General features: G+C 32.9%; 3 protein-coding genes across 4 annotated transcripts; 2 read left to right on the top strand and 1 right to left on the bottom strand.

Moving 5' to 3' along the window:
- Positions 1-256: 256 nt before the first annotated feature.
- Positions 257-1,581, top strand: LOC116404010 (dirigent protein 22-like). The gene has a single exon (XM_031886158.1). The coding sequence runs from the start codon at positions 726-728 to the stop codon at positions 1,275-1,277; it is 552 nt and encodes a 183-aa protein (XP_031742018.1). The 5' UTR covers positions 257-725; the 3' UTR covers positions 1,278-1,581.
- A 40-nt stretch (positions 1,582-1,621) lies between these two features.
- Positions 1,622-5,589, top strand: LOC105434534. 2 transcript variants are annotated; one of them, XM_031886152.1, is made up of 4 exons: positions 1,622-1,759; positions 2,143-2,796; positions 2,879-3,264; positions 3,359-3,631. In XM_031886152.1, exons 2-4 carry the CDS (start codon positions 2,230-2,232, stop codon positions 3,465-3,467), a joined length of 1,062 nt encoding a protein of 353 aa, XP_031742012.1. In that variant the 5' UTR covers positions 1,622-1,759; positions 2,143-2,229; the 3' UTR covers positions 3,468-3,631. The 2 variants fall into 2 exon arrangements, with proteins under 2 accessions (XP_031742012.1, XP_031742010.1); XM_031886150.1 differs by lacking the exon at positions 1,622-1,759 and adding an exon at positions 4,721-5,589 and having other exon boundaries at positions 1,986-2,796; positions 3,359-3,486.
- A 1,358-nt stretch (positions 5,590-6,947) lies between these two features.
- Positions 6,948-7,964, bottom strand: LOC101212701 (dof zinc finger protein DOF5.4). Its single transcript, XM_011650286.2, has one exon. The coding sequence runs from the start codon at positions 7,962-7,964 to the stop codon at positions 6,948-6,950; it is 1,017 nt and encodes a 338-aa protein (XP_011648588.1).
- Positions 7,965-17,920: the final 9,956 nt, after the last annotated feature.

Genomic DNA, 17,920 nt, shown 5'->3' with positions numbered 1-17,920 from the left:
ATAAGTTGAATTAAGGGTATGGCATATATACCTCCTTAGAAATAAACTCTAACCCTATGTATATTTTAATTACTCTACGATGTTATCGTTTTGAATAAAATTTGAAATGATTTAAATAAATAAATAAAACGGAGAATAGATGTATGCTACCACTTATTTATAGCATCAGTAAAAGTGGTTCGAACCCTATAAACTCACTTTTATAAAGTAGTTCAAAAAAAACTCAAACAATGTTTTAGGAAAACAAATTCAATTAGAACGTTAGATGAATTGTGCTATGAAAAAGTTTGAAACGTTAGAATATATATGAAGATAATTAGTATTATTATAATTTTCTCCCGCCACGTTAGGTAGAGGCAGCTCGAAGTTCCCACCTTCTTGTTCTTACTGCGTTGAATGAAAAGTCTCAAATCAATCCAAAATTTTCATTTTCTAAACCATCTCATGCTCCAAATTTCTAGACCCTCTTCACCAATCTCTTGACTTCCAAACGTTTTGGTTGCTTAATCTGTTCTATTTCGCTATTTTTTGTCCAACGGTCAATCACACAGTTCAGATTGTTCTTGGTATTTTTTCATTTTTCAAATTCTTTGAATTTTCTAATACAATTTTCCTCGACGTAGTTACCAAGGAGCTAAATTCTCCGCCATTTGGATTTGCTATATTATCTTCCGTTCACCCAATAATGCAATCTGCAACTGGGTTCGTACTGAAGCGAGTTAACCATGGCCGTTTCCAGCAAGATTTTGGTGATTTCTATGGCGATTCTCGTAGCTGTTTGTTCAACTGAAGCGTTAGACCCTAATGTGACCCGGATTCAGTTCTACATGCATGATATCGTGAGTGGTCCGAACCCCACCGCGATTCAAGTCGCCGGCCGGCAGACGAACTATGCTGGTACGGATCCAATCGCCGCCATGTTTGGGTCTGTTTTCATGATGGATAACCCACTCACGGTGACGCCGGAGTTGAACTCGACGTTGATAGGTCGTGCTCAGGGGATTTATGCAATGTCGGCGCAGCAGAATGAGTTCAGCCTTTTGATGACGCTTACCTTCGGGATGACCGGCGGACAGTACAACGGTAGCTCGTTCAGCGTCGTTGGGCGGAATCCCATCATGAACGAAGTCCGGGAGATGCCGGTCGTCGGAGGGACGGGGATTTTCCGGCTGGTTCGTGGGTATTGCTTAGCTAGGACATTCTCTTTCAGGAATATGGATGCTGTGATTGGCTACAACGTTACGTTGATTCACGATCTCTACGACTACTCCCGTTGAAGATGGTTGAGGATTCCGTATTTTTGGATGAGTTCCATTATATCTGTATTGAATAAATCTTCGTAGTCTAGAGCATGTACATTCATATTTCCAATTAGCAAGTGCATTCTACGAGCATCATTAACATACCATAATTTATTATATTAAATGAAACTGTTTCTATATAGGGTTGTGTAGCAAATAGGGGTTTGGTCAATGGAGACCGTTTAAACTTTTATGGGCATTCAATGTGATTTAGTTGCCTGCCATTTATGTGTTTGAGTTATGTATCTGCTTTATATGACCATATAATTTTGCATGCGAACTTTTACCTTGTCCCTTTTTGATCTTCTTGGACAAGGGGAAGGAGATGGAGATTAGATAATTTAATATTTTACTGTTTTCTAGACATTAACAATCTTGATGCCCTCCAAGCGTTTGCCCATGCTTCAGCTCTGACATTGGCAAGGTCTTGTTTGGGATTTATCTGTTCTGAAAGACAGGTGATCGTCGTTTGTTTATTACTTGATCCGTGGGTTTCTTGAGCTTTATGATTGTTCATATATGCAATTTGTAATTTCAGTGTCACTTTCTCGCTCTTTTTGTCTTTGTTTGGCTGCCGATAAACGAAATCTTAGGAAAGAGTAAGGGGAAGAAACATAGACCTCGGCTGTTTCTTGTGAAAATGGTAGTTTTGTTTTTGGTTGTATTCTAGGCTGCTTATGACATTCAACCAGGGAGTTGATTCTCCCAAAACAATGTTAAGTTGAATGTCCATTGTTTATTTTCCATGTCATGTAATCAACTATAAGATGATTGATGTATGATTGTTCCTTTTCTTGCATGCAATCTCTTCCTTTTAAGCGTTTAACAAATTTGTTGACAGCTTCATTAGAATTGGAAGGATCCAACTTAGCAGAATCTATAGGTACCAATCGGGAAATTTGGTGATTTGTTCATCATTAGAGAATAGATGAGGAACGAATTTTCTGATTTGGTAGTAGACAATATGAAGAAAAGCCGAAAAGTGGAGAAGAATAAATTGAAAGTTGATGATATTGAGTTCTTTAAGAGAAGAAATTATGTTGTACAAGAGAGCGATGCTGGTCCTAGTGAATCAGAAGCAAGTGGAGATAGAATGAGTCGGTATTCCTCGAAGAGTTCAGTCAAGAGTTCAATCGAAGACGAATTGCCTGAGCTTGTTGTTTTTCTTCAAGAAACAAACTATGAATTTGTGAAAGACATTTGCATTGACGAAGCAGTAACTTCACGTGAAAAGTGCTTTGAGGAGAGCTGTCACACAGAAAACGATCATGTCCCCTGCATGCTCAAATACAATGCAGGAGAAACTGATGCTGAATCAACTGAAGAATCCAACGATTCGGAGTCGACAATTTCAAGTACTGATTCAACACAGACTCTTGATAAAAACTTTAACGAAGTTTATGAGAAGCAAAAGTTTCATTCTGATGCAATAGATGAAGTTCCTTCTGAGGTTCCTCATAAGAAATCTGTGCCAAAATTATTTCTTGATAGAAAGGTGAGAGCAACCTTAGCTTAGCATTCTTCCTGAGATCCTTTTTAACTAGAAAATTTAATTTGATTGTCTGCACCCTTAGTAGGTTACAGGTAAAAAGGAAGCATCTTCTACAAACTCGATTGCAATATCATTGAATAAGATACTCGATGAAAACAAAAACAAAGGCAAAGCAGTTGCCAGAAGCAACATTGAACATGGCAGCATTTGTCGCAACTCCGGTTTATCACAAAGCACAGTAGAGGGTGGTAGCAGCAATTGGACGGCAGGTTGTGGTCATTGTCGTGACTGTACCATGGCCGAGTACTATACACCCGAAAATGAAACGGGATTATACAGTAGCCATTGTTCCTCTGCAGGTGATCCTAGTTTGAACTCAGTGAGAAGACCCTCATTGTCGTCTTATTTGGGCAGTGGATCTCTTCGGTCGAATAGCAGCACCAACAGCTCACATTCTTTTGCTTTTCCAATGTACTTTTGCTTCTCTAAACATTATCTCATTCTACTTCATTAATTGAAACTGAAACATATAGCTTATGATCTTGACCTCTTCTTGAATTCACAGTTTGCCAACAGAATGGAATGGAAGTCCAGAAAGGATGGCAAAAGCTGATCCGTTGCAAACACGAAGGCGGAAACTATGGAGACTATGTTTTCCCTGCTGTAATTTCTGAGCCTCTTGTTGCCCAACCTGTCAGTGCTCTTGATTGTTTTCACTCAGATTCATTTTCATTTGTATGATATATGTAGAACTACAGTGATCCCAACATTTGTGTTGTAGTTTATTTTATAGCATAAAAAACCCATGTTCTGAATACATTGTTTACATTGTGTCTCACTTTTAGCCTCAGATATTAGCTTAGACAATTACCAATCAAGAAAATAAGACATTTGAGAATTTTAAAGAGTTCCTAAAAAACCACTTAACTCAAAAGTTGAGAAGGAAAGCTCCACTGGAAGGTTATGCCCAGCTCAATGGTTAAAAAGTTGAATCAAGATTTTAATAGCTTTAAGCTTGAATCAAGTACTATACCAGTACAAAATCCATTCCCTTCAAAAAAATTTACACGTAATTAAATGATATATAATTGTATTTGATGGACTTCATACCATTCTTAAATGTCACCGATGAGGTAGCTTAAGTATGGTGGAAGATTTTCGTAGTACTAGAAATTTCCTCTATTAGCAATAAAATAAGACCTACCAAATTTAAATATTTTTGGTTTCATATTAATAACCTATATGTTAGACCTCACCTCTTATTATTGTTAGTAGTATGGAGCCCACACGTGAAGAGATCTTTAAAGAGTAAATCGAAGACATAAGGTAGTAATATGATACTTATTTAACCTATGGATGAACTCCAATAAAAGTGGTCCTACTCCACTTAATCTTTAGATATTCCCAAGTAAGCTACAGTTACTTATGAAACTTTCTACCACATTCTTAATCCATTATTGCTCAAATTTGTAATCTCAATGGCTTCTGACTTTTGCACATAAAATAATGATATAGTTGAAATCAGGTCAAGAAGAAGATATCATGGGAATAGTAGGATAAGATCCTCCTCAACTATAATTAGATTGCTGGAAGTTTCTAGAGCTCTTGTGAGACAAATGGTTGAGTTGATAGATAGCTCAGTCCAATCCTAATCCAACTTGGGAGCCTTAAGCCAAATGGTGCCCACTTTTAGTGTGTATTAAGAGTCTTGAAACTGAGCATCTAATGATGCTCCATTGGACCATTTAATATGCAGTGGAAACCACTGTTGGCCACACAAACAAAAAACCATTAGCTTGGGAAAGTAGGTGCCAAATCTGTCTGTTTAGGTAATACTATCTTTTCATTCTTAGCTCACACCATCCATTTCTACCATTACATCTCCCCACCATTACCACTATGTTTTGATTATGTCTAAACAATGCAGGTGACACCAGTTTTGCAGTGGTCAGAAGCATCGTCGAGCAGGGAGGAGGCGGGTTACAGTTAAGGACCACCATAAGCCACCACCATGTGCCAAGTCCCAATCGAAAACGCGATTGCGGTTGGAACCATGAATGTACAATTCTTATGTGAGGCCTATTTAGAAGGAAGACAATGAAAATGACTTTACACAAGTCACGTCTCACTTGATCATGCATGCCAATTCTCTCCATCTTAGGACCATTGTGTAGCAGAGTACTTTACAATCAAATCTCTATCCCCACTACCAGCAAACCAACAACCACAGATATGGAAGTAACAGTTCTCAGACGTTTAACATTTTACTGATTACAATTTGCTATCCTATGTCAACAAGCTCCCATATCGAAAAACGGCTCAAAACTTATCGACCGTTTGTCGGGAGAGAGAGAGAGAGAGAAGAAGAAGATTGAAACTGAAATGATATGCTAGGACCACAGAAGGGCATGTGATATTTGAGTTAGCTGAGACAAAAGGGGGGGTTTTGGTTAGCAATGTTAATCAAATAGGAAGTGACAGATGGGCCTTTGGGGGCAGAAGAAGAAAGGGCAAGGCTAATCAGTGTTTTCATTATCAAATAAATGAAAAGCTTACATGTGAGCTGTGATGCTTCAATTCACAGCTCAAGGACCCATCCTTTTCAAAATTTTAATTAAATATATTTTTCCTGTTGAAAAATTGAATGAAATATGTGGAGTATTGGGAGAGAGATGTAAGAAATAAGAAGAAAAGAAATTCTCTGTGGACAGTACTATATGGTTAGGCAGAGTTTTTGACAGAACACATCTTCCATCTGTACCACTAACACCACCTGCATGAAGTTTCCTCTCTCAATTGGTTAGACTTCTGTAATATCTTCTTTCTATTTTAATTTCTCTTTTATAATAAAACAAAATTTCACAAAATCATGACACTCATACTTGCCTTGAGCATTTAGAAGATGCTTTTACTTCTCTACTTCAACAATATTCGTGATCTTACACTCAAAATTCAGCAAACTGTTTTCATTAAACATTAACAACACAAATTTAATATAACTGTTGTTCATTAACATCATCCTGTTAACTATTTTGATTTGATATCAGTCCTGTATTCTTCCCATGCTTTAATTATGTTACCAAGTTCCACATAAAACTGTTCCATCTCATCACCCAACCAAGTAAAGTGAAGCGTTTTGCATAGTACAGTTACGTTTCAAACTCAATACAATGCACTCTCAACAGAAATCACATTCTGATTCTCTATCTATTACATCTTTATCTAAACACCTCAATGGGTTCATAAACATAATAAAACTGGACTTAAATGTAACCGACAAATGTAAGAAAGGGAGAGAGTAATAAATAAAAAAATAAATAAATAAAAAGTAGGGGTGGTGGGTGCATTGAGAACCGCAAGTTTGAGGAAGAAACAGTAAGTCCACAGTAAAAACCGTTTGAATGAAAGGAAAAGACTTTTGACTCGGCCCACTAAACAAAAAAAGCCCACAGACCAAATCCCTCCATATTCTCCGTCCTTTGTAAACAACAACATAACATACGTGGCCCCCACGTCACCACCAATATATCTTCCACGTCATCCTCATCCTCACCAAATCCCCATAAATCATCACTACCATATCTCTCCCCTCCAACTCTGAAAGACAGGACAAACCGACCTCCTCTCACCCGTCACCTATCACCTAAACCCACGTGGCCCCTCCCCTTCTGGGCCCCACCTTACGTGGACTCATAATATCGCATGCTGACCCTCGGCCCCACCTCTTCAACCGACTTCGTACGTCACCCGTCACCACCCCCTCTCCTTTCTTTATCTCTAACTTGATTAATTAATCCTAATCTTCATTTTAAACAACAAAATATTCAAAGCATTTAAATTTCCCATAATTAAAGAAATAAATAACATCATAAAGGGAAAAACAAATTTAATATACTATAGACGAATTTACATACAGAAGAAGAAGAAAGAAGCTGCAGAGTCACATTTTTCATAATTTTTTTTTCTCTCTCTCTGTCTCTCTTTTGTTTTTCTATTTCGAAATTTGGGTTTGATTTTTGTTTTTCATTGAGAGATATTTCTTTAATCTTATACTAAAATTAGGATTAAAAAAATTAAAATTAAGATTTGATTAACAAAAAAAGGAAAAAAGAACGGAGGTGATAGGGCTACGAAAGTCCCGACTGTAGAGTGATTTACGGAAGGTACAGATTCGGCTGGTCTTGATCATTCCATTGATTTTGACTCCAGTATGCTTGATCAACGGCTGTAGGTAAATCAAACAAGACTTGATGATCACCGTTAGATTGCCAATCTAACGCTCCAAATCCAATGTTGTTTGATCTGCTATTCGGATCCACTTGAGCCGTTTGATCCATATACCCTCCTCCTCCTCCTCCTCCTCCGCCGCCGCTGCTGTCCGTCATACCCTGCATCTTCAGTTCATCGTTAACGTTCATCATTCTCTGCGACGGCGGTGGCGGCGGGGGCCATTGGTTCGCCGTCTGATTTTGAAACTGATGGTGATTATTCATCGCAAACGCCGTCACGTCCGCCATATTACCAAATCCAAACGCTAATGTCTCGTTAGACGATGTGATCAAGCTGGTGAAGCTTCCGATTTCCGAGAAAATCCCGCAGTCCGGAACTTCGAAATTAGGGTTTGTATTTGTCGTCGATGAACCAGTGAACAATTTCGTATCATGTACGTTCAATAAACCCGATGCCGAATTAGACGACGGAGCCGACACAGCCTCAGTCGCTGCCGCTGCCGCCGCCGCCGCAGCGGTCGTAGTTGTTGCGGTTAAACTCGAACTCTCGCTACTGGAATGAGAAGTGGATTTGCGATCACGAAGTGGAAGAGGAAGAGGAGGCGGAGGTAGTGGAGGAGGAGTCGCCACTGCGTCGGAGGAGTTAGACTTAGATTTAGAAGAAGAAGAGCGTTTGGTTTTCCGGCAACCACCCCCGACGGGGACGTTACGTAGGACGCCACCTTTGGTCCAGTAACGACGGCAACTCTTGCAGAAATGACGTGGCTGAGAGAGATTATAATTATTATAATAACAAAACTTGGTATTAAGAGAATCACACCTTGGACACTTCAAAGCTTGGTGGTTTTGATGATGGTGAAGATGTGGCCGTAAACGACGGTCTCCGCCTCCCCCGCCGCCGAACAACCGACTTCCTCCGGCGATCGAGTGTATGTCTTGCATTTTCAGAAAGGAACAAAATCGAAAAAACTTTCTAGAGAAAAACTGAACCACACATTTGGGGGAAAACAAAAAACCCAAAAACGATTTCCCCTCTTTCTTCTTCTTCTTTTTTTCCCTTAAATTTCTTGTTTTTCTTGAGAGTGTTCGATGGGCTTATGATGATAAAGAAATTTGGGGAAGTGTGTGAGAGTCTCTGAATCTCAGCTTCTAAACACTGACAAATATCCCCTGCACAGCTTCATATGTCTAATATTTTTCAAGTAAATTATCAATTTACCAATATATCCCTCATTTTGCATACATCTCAATTTACTCTATTACCCCTCTTGTCTATGTCCTATAGAGTTTACCCATCATGGGTTTTTGAGTAAAAATTCATTCCTATGCCTATTTGAATTTGGTATCAAAACCCTTTGTTTAGTAACCCTATCAATTTTTTAACAACTATGGAACCCTAGCTTTACAAAATAGTGTGTTCATTTTACTTTTTTTGTTATGCTTCTTCCTAAAAGTCAATTTCTATATTTATAGGTTTTCAATTACATAGGTAGATTCTTTCGTTCGTGTAATTCTTATTGATTTGAAAACAAATATATATATATATTGAACTCAAATTCTCCCTCGTGCAAATCAGTTGTTATTAGAAAGCTAGTAAGCACTGCTCTCATGTATGGTTGTTTTCTTATAATCATATTCTAAATAAAAGTTCCTATACTTAATTATAGTTTTGAATTCATGTGTTTTCAAAATGTTCATTTTAGTCATGCAATCTCCCTCACATCGATGTCTCTCCCTCTTTTTTTCTCATTCTCTCGGTAGCTAGACACGATTTAAAAGTCTTTGTTTGAAATGTAAATTGATTTGGTATAAATTATAATAGATTGTGTTTAAGGTGCATACTGAATTAGTTTAGAGTAAAAAATTAAGTGTAGGTTATAACGGTTGGAAACACGAAGATTATAATTTTGGTGAGTTTAATTATAATAGTTTGTTTTACCTATTCAAAGTTGGGAGTTGGAGGGTTGAGTGCTATAAATTAAAAAAGAAATCGACTTTCTAAATTTGATTTAGTGGTTTTTTTCTATATAGGCATAATTAACTTGATATAGTTTTCACTTCAAACCTCCTAGATTTTAGTTAATATCATGATTAGCTTTAGATAATATTCACAAGTGCAACCCTATGCCCCTCCTCTTCTTTTGATTAACAAGATTGGATTGTTATATTTGAATCAATTAGTCAAAATGGGGTAAAGAAATGTCACAGGCTATAATATTAAATTTATCTTAAAACCTTGACATTTTGGATTAACTGTGACTTAGGATGGTATCAAAGCAGGTGGTCGTAGTAGTTTTGTCCTTTCACCTTTAATCCCTTAATTGACGATGAGTATTATATGATATAATATTTAATTTACTTTCACTTATTAGCTTAAACATTTGAGTTAATATCTAATTTACAATGGTGTTCAAATAAGTAAACAATTCAAACAATCAGGACTACCCAATCCAAATTGTAAGACTTATGTTAGGTCACAGGTTACACTTTCAAATTTCAAGGTTAACTACAACCCGACCTTTTATACATATTTATATATATTGTCATAATGTCTATGCAAAATTCATAATAGTATTAAAATGTGTTTTATAGAAAGAAAAAAAAAAAACCTTTGACAAATCAACTAACCCAACATGAATTTTAAGGGTATGGTTGAAAATCCAATTCGAGTCATACCAATAACTCGCCCAACTCAATTTTTCATATCGGTCCAAGAAACCCTCCCAACCAGCACACATACACCTCTCACCAAAATTTGAAAAACATTCACATTTCACGACATAATGAAATACAATGTAATACTCAGTTTTTTCTTTACTACGAATACGAATGATAAATAGTTTATTTTTTTCCATATTACGCTTGGAAGGCGACTCTTTTTATCTTATCTTCCCTAAATTCAACCTTCAACCATTGGACCCTAGAAAATTGATGAACTATAATAGAATGGAGAGTATAATTGAAATGTAATCTATGTATATATATAAAAACAACAACAAAGAAAGAGAAAAATGTAGATGTGGATTAGGATAATTAATATACAATGCAATGAAGTTAATGATGGTTTATTGAAATTAAAAAAAAGAAAACAATAATAATGAAAGTGATTAGTGCACCCACGATCCCATCACACACCTTCCTTCCTCGAACTTCATATATAAGCAATTAATGCGCCCACCATTCCCTCAACTCTCTTTTTGCCTAACTAATGTATTTAATTAATTACAATTATCCAACCTTTTTTTATTATCACAATTTAATTCTCACTTTTATAATTAATTAATCCAAATTCAATTTCAAATTTCAAATTTCAAAGGATCACAAACACAAATTATGATAATTCAAAGGACCATCGTATGCAATTATTCAGTGGGTTGATTTCCACGTTTAAATCCTTAATATCTCTCCCTAATCAACTTTCCATCTTTATGCATCAAATCACATAAATATTCTTAAATAAAATCATCTGATTTTTCTTTTTACTTTTTTAAATAGTTATCGGAATATTATAATATATTTGAGAATATATATATATGTATATGTATATGTGGCTATAAACTTGCCACTTAAACGTTTAATTTCTAATGCTAAATTCGTATATGGTATAAAGAAATGCAATCTTAATCTTAAAGTTTTAAAAATGTTTTATTATTCAATGTTCTCGTTTTAGATATTTTTTTTGATAATTTCTCTCATATGTGAACAATATGAAATCAATAAGATTTTAGAAGGAAAAAAACTTAGTTCGAGACTTTTTTGATTGACACTAATAATTTTACGAAGATTTTTGCATTTTTTTGGGTCGAAATTAGAGGTTTGGATTGTCAAGATAAAAAAGGTAAAGTTTAAGTAGGTTTAGGGTTTAATTAGATGGAGCTGGGGTCAAATTAAAATAATTTTGGATATATTATGTATTTTCTTTTGTTGTCTATATGTTTTTAGGCCTTTGGTGATAAATCTTGATATAACAATATAGCCAAATAAGGAATAAAGATATTCTATATATATGTTATTAAAATATGATAAATTTTCATCACAACTTTACTTAATATTCCAACATGTGAGAATATATTTAGAATATAAATGCAAAATGCACTATATGTTATATGTCAATGTAATGCAAATTATTCTTTAATTAATTTTAAATATAGTTTTTAAGACGTTGATGATAGGACATCTTGTACGAGTACTACACACGTAATGATATAACGTATGTTCTCTCTTCCTTTTATATAACATACCTATAAAATATGAGAACTAACATTTATAAAGTGTCAAGTAGTACGAACACTTACTATAATTTAATGCCACGGCACAATTGCAATAGTGAACAAGTTGGAATAGATTCAATTTATTATAAAGTTTGGTTGGATCCCAAATGTAGGTTTGGGGTTTCATAAGTTTCCTTTTTATGGAACTAATTTAATTAGTTTATAATTAATAAAAGGAAAGGAAAGACAACTTGAATCCAAACACAAATACTAAAAACAAACCTTATCAAGTAATATATATATAAAATCCAAATTCTTACTTTATATATATTTCATACGTACCCAATAACACAATTACAACCTAGCAATCAATCCAAAATATTATAGCGTGTGATAGAAGTTTATCAACATTGTAGTTCAAATATAGGGTTGATGGACTCCTATTTAAGCACTATAATTGATTCACTAGTAGGACTGGACCAATGTACGATAGAGTGTATTACATATAGATTGTGCAAAATTTGTGATTATTCCTTACCAAACATGACCATAATTAATTCATGAACCGACCACCTACATCATCCTCTTCTCTACCCTATATAAACGAACGACGAAGATCGCTCCACTCCATCGGTGATTTCACCCGTGTGTTATATTATACTACTTATAAGAAAGAAAAATGCATTTATGATCATATATATACACTATAACATAAAATGAAGAAACTGTGAGAAGGAGAGAATTAGGTGTTTATATATATATAGTGGGTGAAGAAAGAGTCAACAAGCACATTAGGGTTTGAGACCTTTTGGGTGAATTAGGAAAGTTAATATATGCATACTTTCTTAGGTTAAAATGGGACACACACATCATAAAATAAAATAATTAAATTTATGTGTTTAAGTATGATTGGATGTGAAATAATAAAATCCCTAGCTAGATGCTTTTATATAAAAAATGTTACATAATTGAGTCCACTGTTAATGATCATTTTTGACAAAGAAATATAATTATTGAACTACACACTACATATTCATCATTTCTCCACTTGGATTCTATTATTTTTCTCACCTACACCAGCTTGTTTATGTGTTTACTAGGGGTCTCTTTAATTTTTATCTTTGAAAACTAAGCTTGACATTGACCCCTTTTTTTTCTTTCATATATATAAATTTTAAATAATAAAAACACCTAAAATTGATTCTATATAGCAATTTATTAAGTGGGTTCCACGTAATTTATTTTTTAAACTACCCTCTAATTTCAATATACAACTCTATTTCAAATTAATTAAGTCGTTTTTATTGCTCTCGCGATGGCCTAAAAAGTCCTAAATTATTATTATTCGATCAAGTTCTTACACCTTAAGTGTATATTGTTCAACTCAAAACGAACCAATGTTATTTTTCAATGTATAGTTTTATTATAGTGATATTAGCACTTAAATATATTTATTTCAAGAAAAGAAAATTAAACCCACTTTTAAGGGTTTGGAGTATAATTCGTTATTTAATTATTTTTCAATTTATTTTTCTTTTGATATTATATAGTTTTGTGAAGTATAAGTGAGAATGCATAGCTAGGACATGCAATATAAAATAAAAAGATGAATATATGTTTGTTTTTGTTTTGAAGTAGTAGGGTTGGATATGGATTATGACATGCACTTATAAATTAATAGTTTTATTTGTTTAAAAAAGTGTGTTATAAATTAGAAAAATGATCAATTATATACATATACATATATACAAATAGTCTAAAATTGAAGGCATTTTGATGGAGAAGTGAAGCCCTAGCTAAGGTGAATGGTGTCCCACACCCACACCTAAACACAGAAAATGTGTCCTTTGATTCTTTCCTATTTTTTTCTTTTCTTCTTTAATTTCTTCTCACACTGTCCACACACCCAACTTTTCTTTCTCTTTTAATTTTATTTTCTTAAAACATTTGAATGGTTGAAGAATCAATTGTTATAGTAGCGGTTTATCCATGTAGGGAGTCCCGAACATAATTACAATTATTGAAAATTAGAGAAATGTTGAAATCATATCAAATTGGAGACAAACCAGAAATGAGATTATAAAACGTGAAAATTGCAGAAACATAATGAGTTTAGAATTACAATTCGAGCTCAAAAACGTTCTATCTAATCATGAATTATGAATTACATTATTGTGAACTGGAGTCAGGTTTAACCACAATGAAATTAGATACACCATATCATTCTATATCTCGTTACGATTATAAAACAAAAGAAAATAACGTCGATGTTAAAACTTAAACGATTTTAATAAAATAATAATAAAGAAAGACAAAATAATTAATTACAAAACTTTGTACAATTGATTTTTTTCTACTTTTGGAGGGGATGAGTTGAGGGTACACACAGGTATGGTGGAGCCGAGGGCAGAAGATGAAACTACTAGGCAGGCAGTAATGGTGAAAAAAACAGGGCCGTGATTCACAGCCATAATTCGATTAGGGTAAAATCCGACGGTCTTGGTAGGACCGTCATTTTGGGTGAGGGTAACAGTAGAAAATCTCATGTGGTGGGTCTTTATCATCAGAAAATATTGCTGACGTCTCCCGCACGTGTGCTTATTATTATTATTATTTATATTCTTTAACTGATTTTCAAATTATTATTTCGTACAAACATTTTTAAAATTCATAATCTTATTTGTGGAACTTTGATTTAATTATTGATGAATGTTGAAGACCTTGTTTTCTTATAAATTATGTACATAATTCATTGGTAAATGCCGATCCATCAATCATTTCAAAAAAAAATAAGCATATAAATTTTTTTCAACTAAAAATAATACCATCCTAAAAAATTCGATATGAATATGATTTTTGTTTGAATTGTAACGACAATGAAATAGATGGATGAAATATCGTTAAGTTTTGTTTAATGATAAATATATCAACAAAATTAGATTAAAGTATTAAGATGGGAGGCAAAAGAACATTTTGTTATATAATAATACCCTATTGAGAGATGTGTTAGAATTGGAAAGTGGTTCTATATAAGAATAAGAAGTGGTTTGGAGGGGTGAAAGAGAGAAAAAAATAGAAATTGTGAATATATATTTTATAGAAAGTAGGAAGAAGGGAATTGAATTGAAATGACATTGATTTTTGGAAGTATGAAAGACAACAATTTGTTTGTTGATGGAAACAAGTTCACATGCAAATGGGGTCCAATATTAGGCTTTTGCTCTCTCTATTTTTCTTTACAAAATTTCTAAACCTATTTCTCTCTCACCCTAATTAACCTCTACCCTCAACATATTATAGCCCTCTTCTTCTTCTTCTTCTTTTCTTTCCTCCCCTAAGAATTGCATTTTTATGTATTCTTTATGTGTATCAACCTATTGTTTTAGTATCTATATGTGTTCTAATTTTTTTTTTTTTTTCCTTTTTAAAGATTAGTTAAATGTTATTGTAAAGTTAAGTACATATAATTTGATGGAAAACAACTTTAGAAGTTTACTATTTAGGAAGTTTCTTATTATGCATATATAGAGAGAGAGAAAAGAAAGATTGGAGCTCATTTTTAATTTGTATATCATAGCTAGCTTTTGTATAACTATTTTGGATATATAACACCCATTTTGTCTGCTTATATTATATTCTTAGACTATATGACTTGGGTATGATTTTAATCCTATTTATTTATTTATATTTTAAAAGTTTAAATATAATTTTTTGTAGTTTAAGTTGGTTTTAATTTTGATTACTATATAGTTTAGTTGAAATTAAGTGATTGAGTTTGTTTCATTGGAATATATATGTGTTAGTAATGGAGAGAATTGTCCCTTACTCTATATTAACCTAATCGGTAACGTGATAAATGAGCTCATATATATGCTATTAAAAATTTGAATGCAAAAAACAAAAGTAAAAATACGTGTGATGTCGAGTAGGTGAAAAGGTAGTTTCTCGAGAAAAATTAATTTGTAAACTTGAACTAAATCATAAGGACCAAATTAATTAACTATTTAACAAATTTTAAAATCTAATTACCAATGTTATCACAATAGCTAAGATTTAAAGGAACATAGTTGTTAAACTAAAGATATCAATTTTATGACATGCATATATTAACTTCTTACGTCGTGGACTCCATAATTAAACAAATCGTTTAACTTAACAATTCTTCTTGTACCAAACAAAGTTACTTTTAATCTTCAAAAGCACACATGTCTCAATCAATCCAAACTTATCATAACATAAATGTGAGAAGAGGAAAAAAACATACACAATCAAGATCAATTGAGAGTACGTAAATTCATGTACTCAAGTATAGACCAAACTCACAAAACAAAAACTAGAAAGTACATCATCGTCTCAAGTATCCAAATACCGTAACTTCTTTAAAGAATGAAAGATCGTAGCAAAGTGGTATGATGAACATTTTAAATAAAAAGTGAAACCTCTTCCATAGTTTGTCTAATGATGTGAGTCATACATTAGTGATTGATGTAATATTTATATAAGAAAGAAAAAGAGAGAGAGAGAGAGAGAGCTAGGGAGGTATCACAATCAAGAAGATTGGGTAAAAGATATGGGTTTGGGAAGAGGGAGGGAGAGTTGGTTGTGTTGTTAATGGCTAATGGGTGTAATGGTGTAATGGGTGTCGCTGTCCTAAGCCACCAACTATGGGCTCAGTCCTCTCTCAGGCCCAGTCGGTTGGAATGGGGACACTCACATCTCCTTCTACATGTGGTTCTTGGTCCCACCCACCACCACCACCCCTCCTCCCTCTCTCTCTTTCTAACAATTCTTATTTTCCTAACACGTATATTATAATATTCCGTACCCTAATTCTCATCCGTAGTATCGAATCAAGATAGTCGAAATAAAATTGTGAAGTGTGAAAGAATGTTGGATCGAGAACTGTTGAAACTAATTAAACAAGTTTTGTATTAATTGGTATGTTTGCAAATCATTGTTTGTAGTTGGAAGAAAAATTGAATATGATTTGTATATTTGATTTTTTGGTGAGCTATAGACGCTCGCTCTTGTTCTTGTTTGTCAAGAGCCAAATGTGTGGTGTCATAGATTTTATGAGTTATTGTCTTCAAACTTAGGACAAGTTTCTTGATTTAGAGTAATTTTAATTTTATGAGATTCATATATAATAAATCTTAATTTTTTTTAATTATTAATGTTTATTTTAAAGCTCAAAGTTGATATCAATTCGGTGACATTTTATTTTAATTTTGTTGATTAAATAAGTTGGTTGTTTTGTTAAGTAATTAATTGATGTGAAAACACTATAGAGACATGAACTTGAAAATTACTAATTAGCATTTTTTTTTTCTAGGAGAACTTTAGGAATGTGGAATAATCATGTCATGACATAATTTAATTTGGTAATAAACCTTAAATATATATAACATTATTCAATATAATCATCTTTAATTTATGTATATAAAACATTGGAAATGGATTGAAATTAAATACCAAATGAATTAATATCAACTAAAGTCATAATTATTAAGTAAATAAATAATAATCAATCATTTCAAACATAAAAAGTCTTATTTCACACACGCTAATCGTTTAGGTGTTTTTTTTCTCGATCGTCAAAGTCATACATCATAACCCTAATTTTCATTAAAGAGATCAATATCAACAAAAATTCAAAATTTAGCTTTAATTAAATAATAAAAATATTTATAAATACAGCAAAACATCATAATCTATCAGTAGTAGACCGTGATAGATCAATCGACTATTATTTAGATCTATCGTGATACATATAGTTTGCAATGTTTCGTGGTTTTGGTTAGTTTGACATTGAAAAGATAGAAGGTAAATGAAATAATACACTATTCACCAAAATAGTAAAAGGCAAAGCATTAATTAATGGATACAACTTGTTTGGTTTCATATTAATTGCCCATTGACTCATAATTGAAGACTTTTTTTTTTTTTTTGTGTAGAAGTAATTAACCCAACATTTAAGTTAAGTTAATTCCAAAAATGCATCCAATTAGTTGTGCTTTATATGGTAATTAGTACACATAAATTAAATTCATAAACTTCATCCTCCACTGCACAAATTTCTTGGTCCCCTTATTTCCTCACAACAAAATTAATTAATAATTTACCTTAATTCTCATTCATTAATTAAATCACAATCAAAAAGAAAAAAAAAATCTAGATTTCTTTTTCAAACTCACAACTAATTAATTCCAACATTAGACATAACAAAATATATAATTATAGTAATTAATTAAACATCCCACCTAACATATTAGTGATTACTAATCACATTCATAATTTGATATACATTACTGTCAAATGATATATTAATTTTCTCATATTAGTAAAGCTTAGTTAGACTCGGGCAAGAAATAGAAAAGTTAATAAATTTATTATGTCAATTGAAAAATATATTAAATTTTGATATATATCATCAAAATTAACTTTGATGTTAGTTGATATTCTTATTTTGACGATCTTTGTTTTTACTAAATTCAATAACATATGTGAAAGTAAATATTTGAAATTTCTTAAGTTGTTTAAGTTATCTTCGACTAATTTTATTTAAATTTTTTAAATAAAACTAAAATATATTTGGAAATTAAAGAAATGGGAACAAAAAACATTATAAAGTGAAGAAAAGAAATAATTGAACGAAATGAATAATACAAAATGAGAATTTGTGTCGGA

This window comes from Cucumis sativus, chromosome 1 (assembly GCF_000004075.3).
Source record: "Cucumis sativus cultivar 9930 chromosome 1, Cucumber_9930_V3, whole genome shotgun sequence".
In the NCBI taxonomy this organism is placed as follows: Eukaryota; Viridiplantae; Streptophyta; class Magnoliopsida; order Cucurbitales; family Cucurbitaceae; genus Cucumis; species Cucumis sativus.
The sequence above is the reverse complement of the archived record's forward strand: the minus strand, read 5'-3'. Positions and strand labels throughout refer to the sequence as shown.

Coding starts and splice junctions, on each gene's coding strand:
- LOC116404010 (XM_031886158.1), top strand. CDS start 726: ATGGCCGTTTCCAGCAAGATTTTGGTGATTTCTATGGCGATTCTCGTA.
- LOC105434534 (XM_031886150.1), top strand. CDS start 2,230: ATGAGGAACGAATTTTCTGATTTGGTAGTAGACAATATGAAGAAAAGC. Junction 2,797..2,878: donor AATTATTTCTTGATAGAAAG/GTGAGAGCAACC, acceptor CACCCTTAGTAG/GTTACAGGTAAAAAGGAAGC. Junction 3,265..3,358: donor CATTCTTTTGCTTTTCCAAT/GTACTTTTGCTT, acceptor TTGAATTCACAG/TTTGCCAACAGAATGGAATG.
- LOC101212701 (XM_011650286.2), bottom strand. CDS start 7,964: ATGCAAGACATACACTCGATCGCCGGAGGAAGTCGGTTGTTCGGCGGC.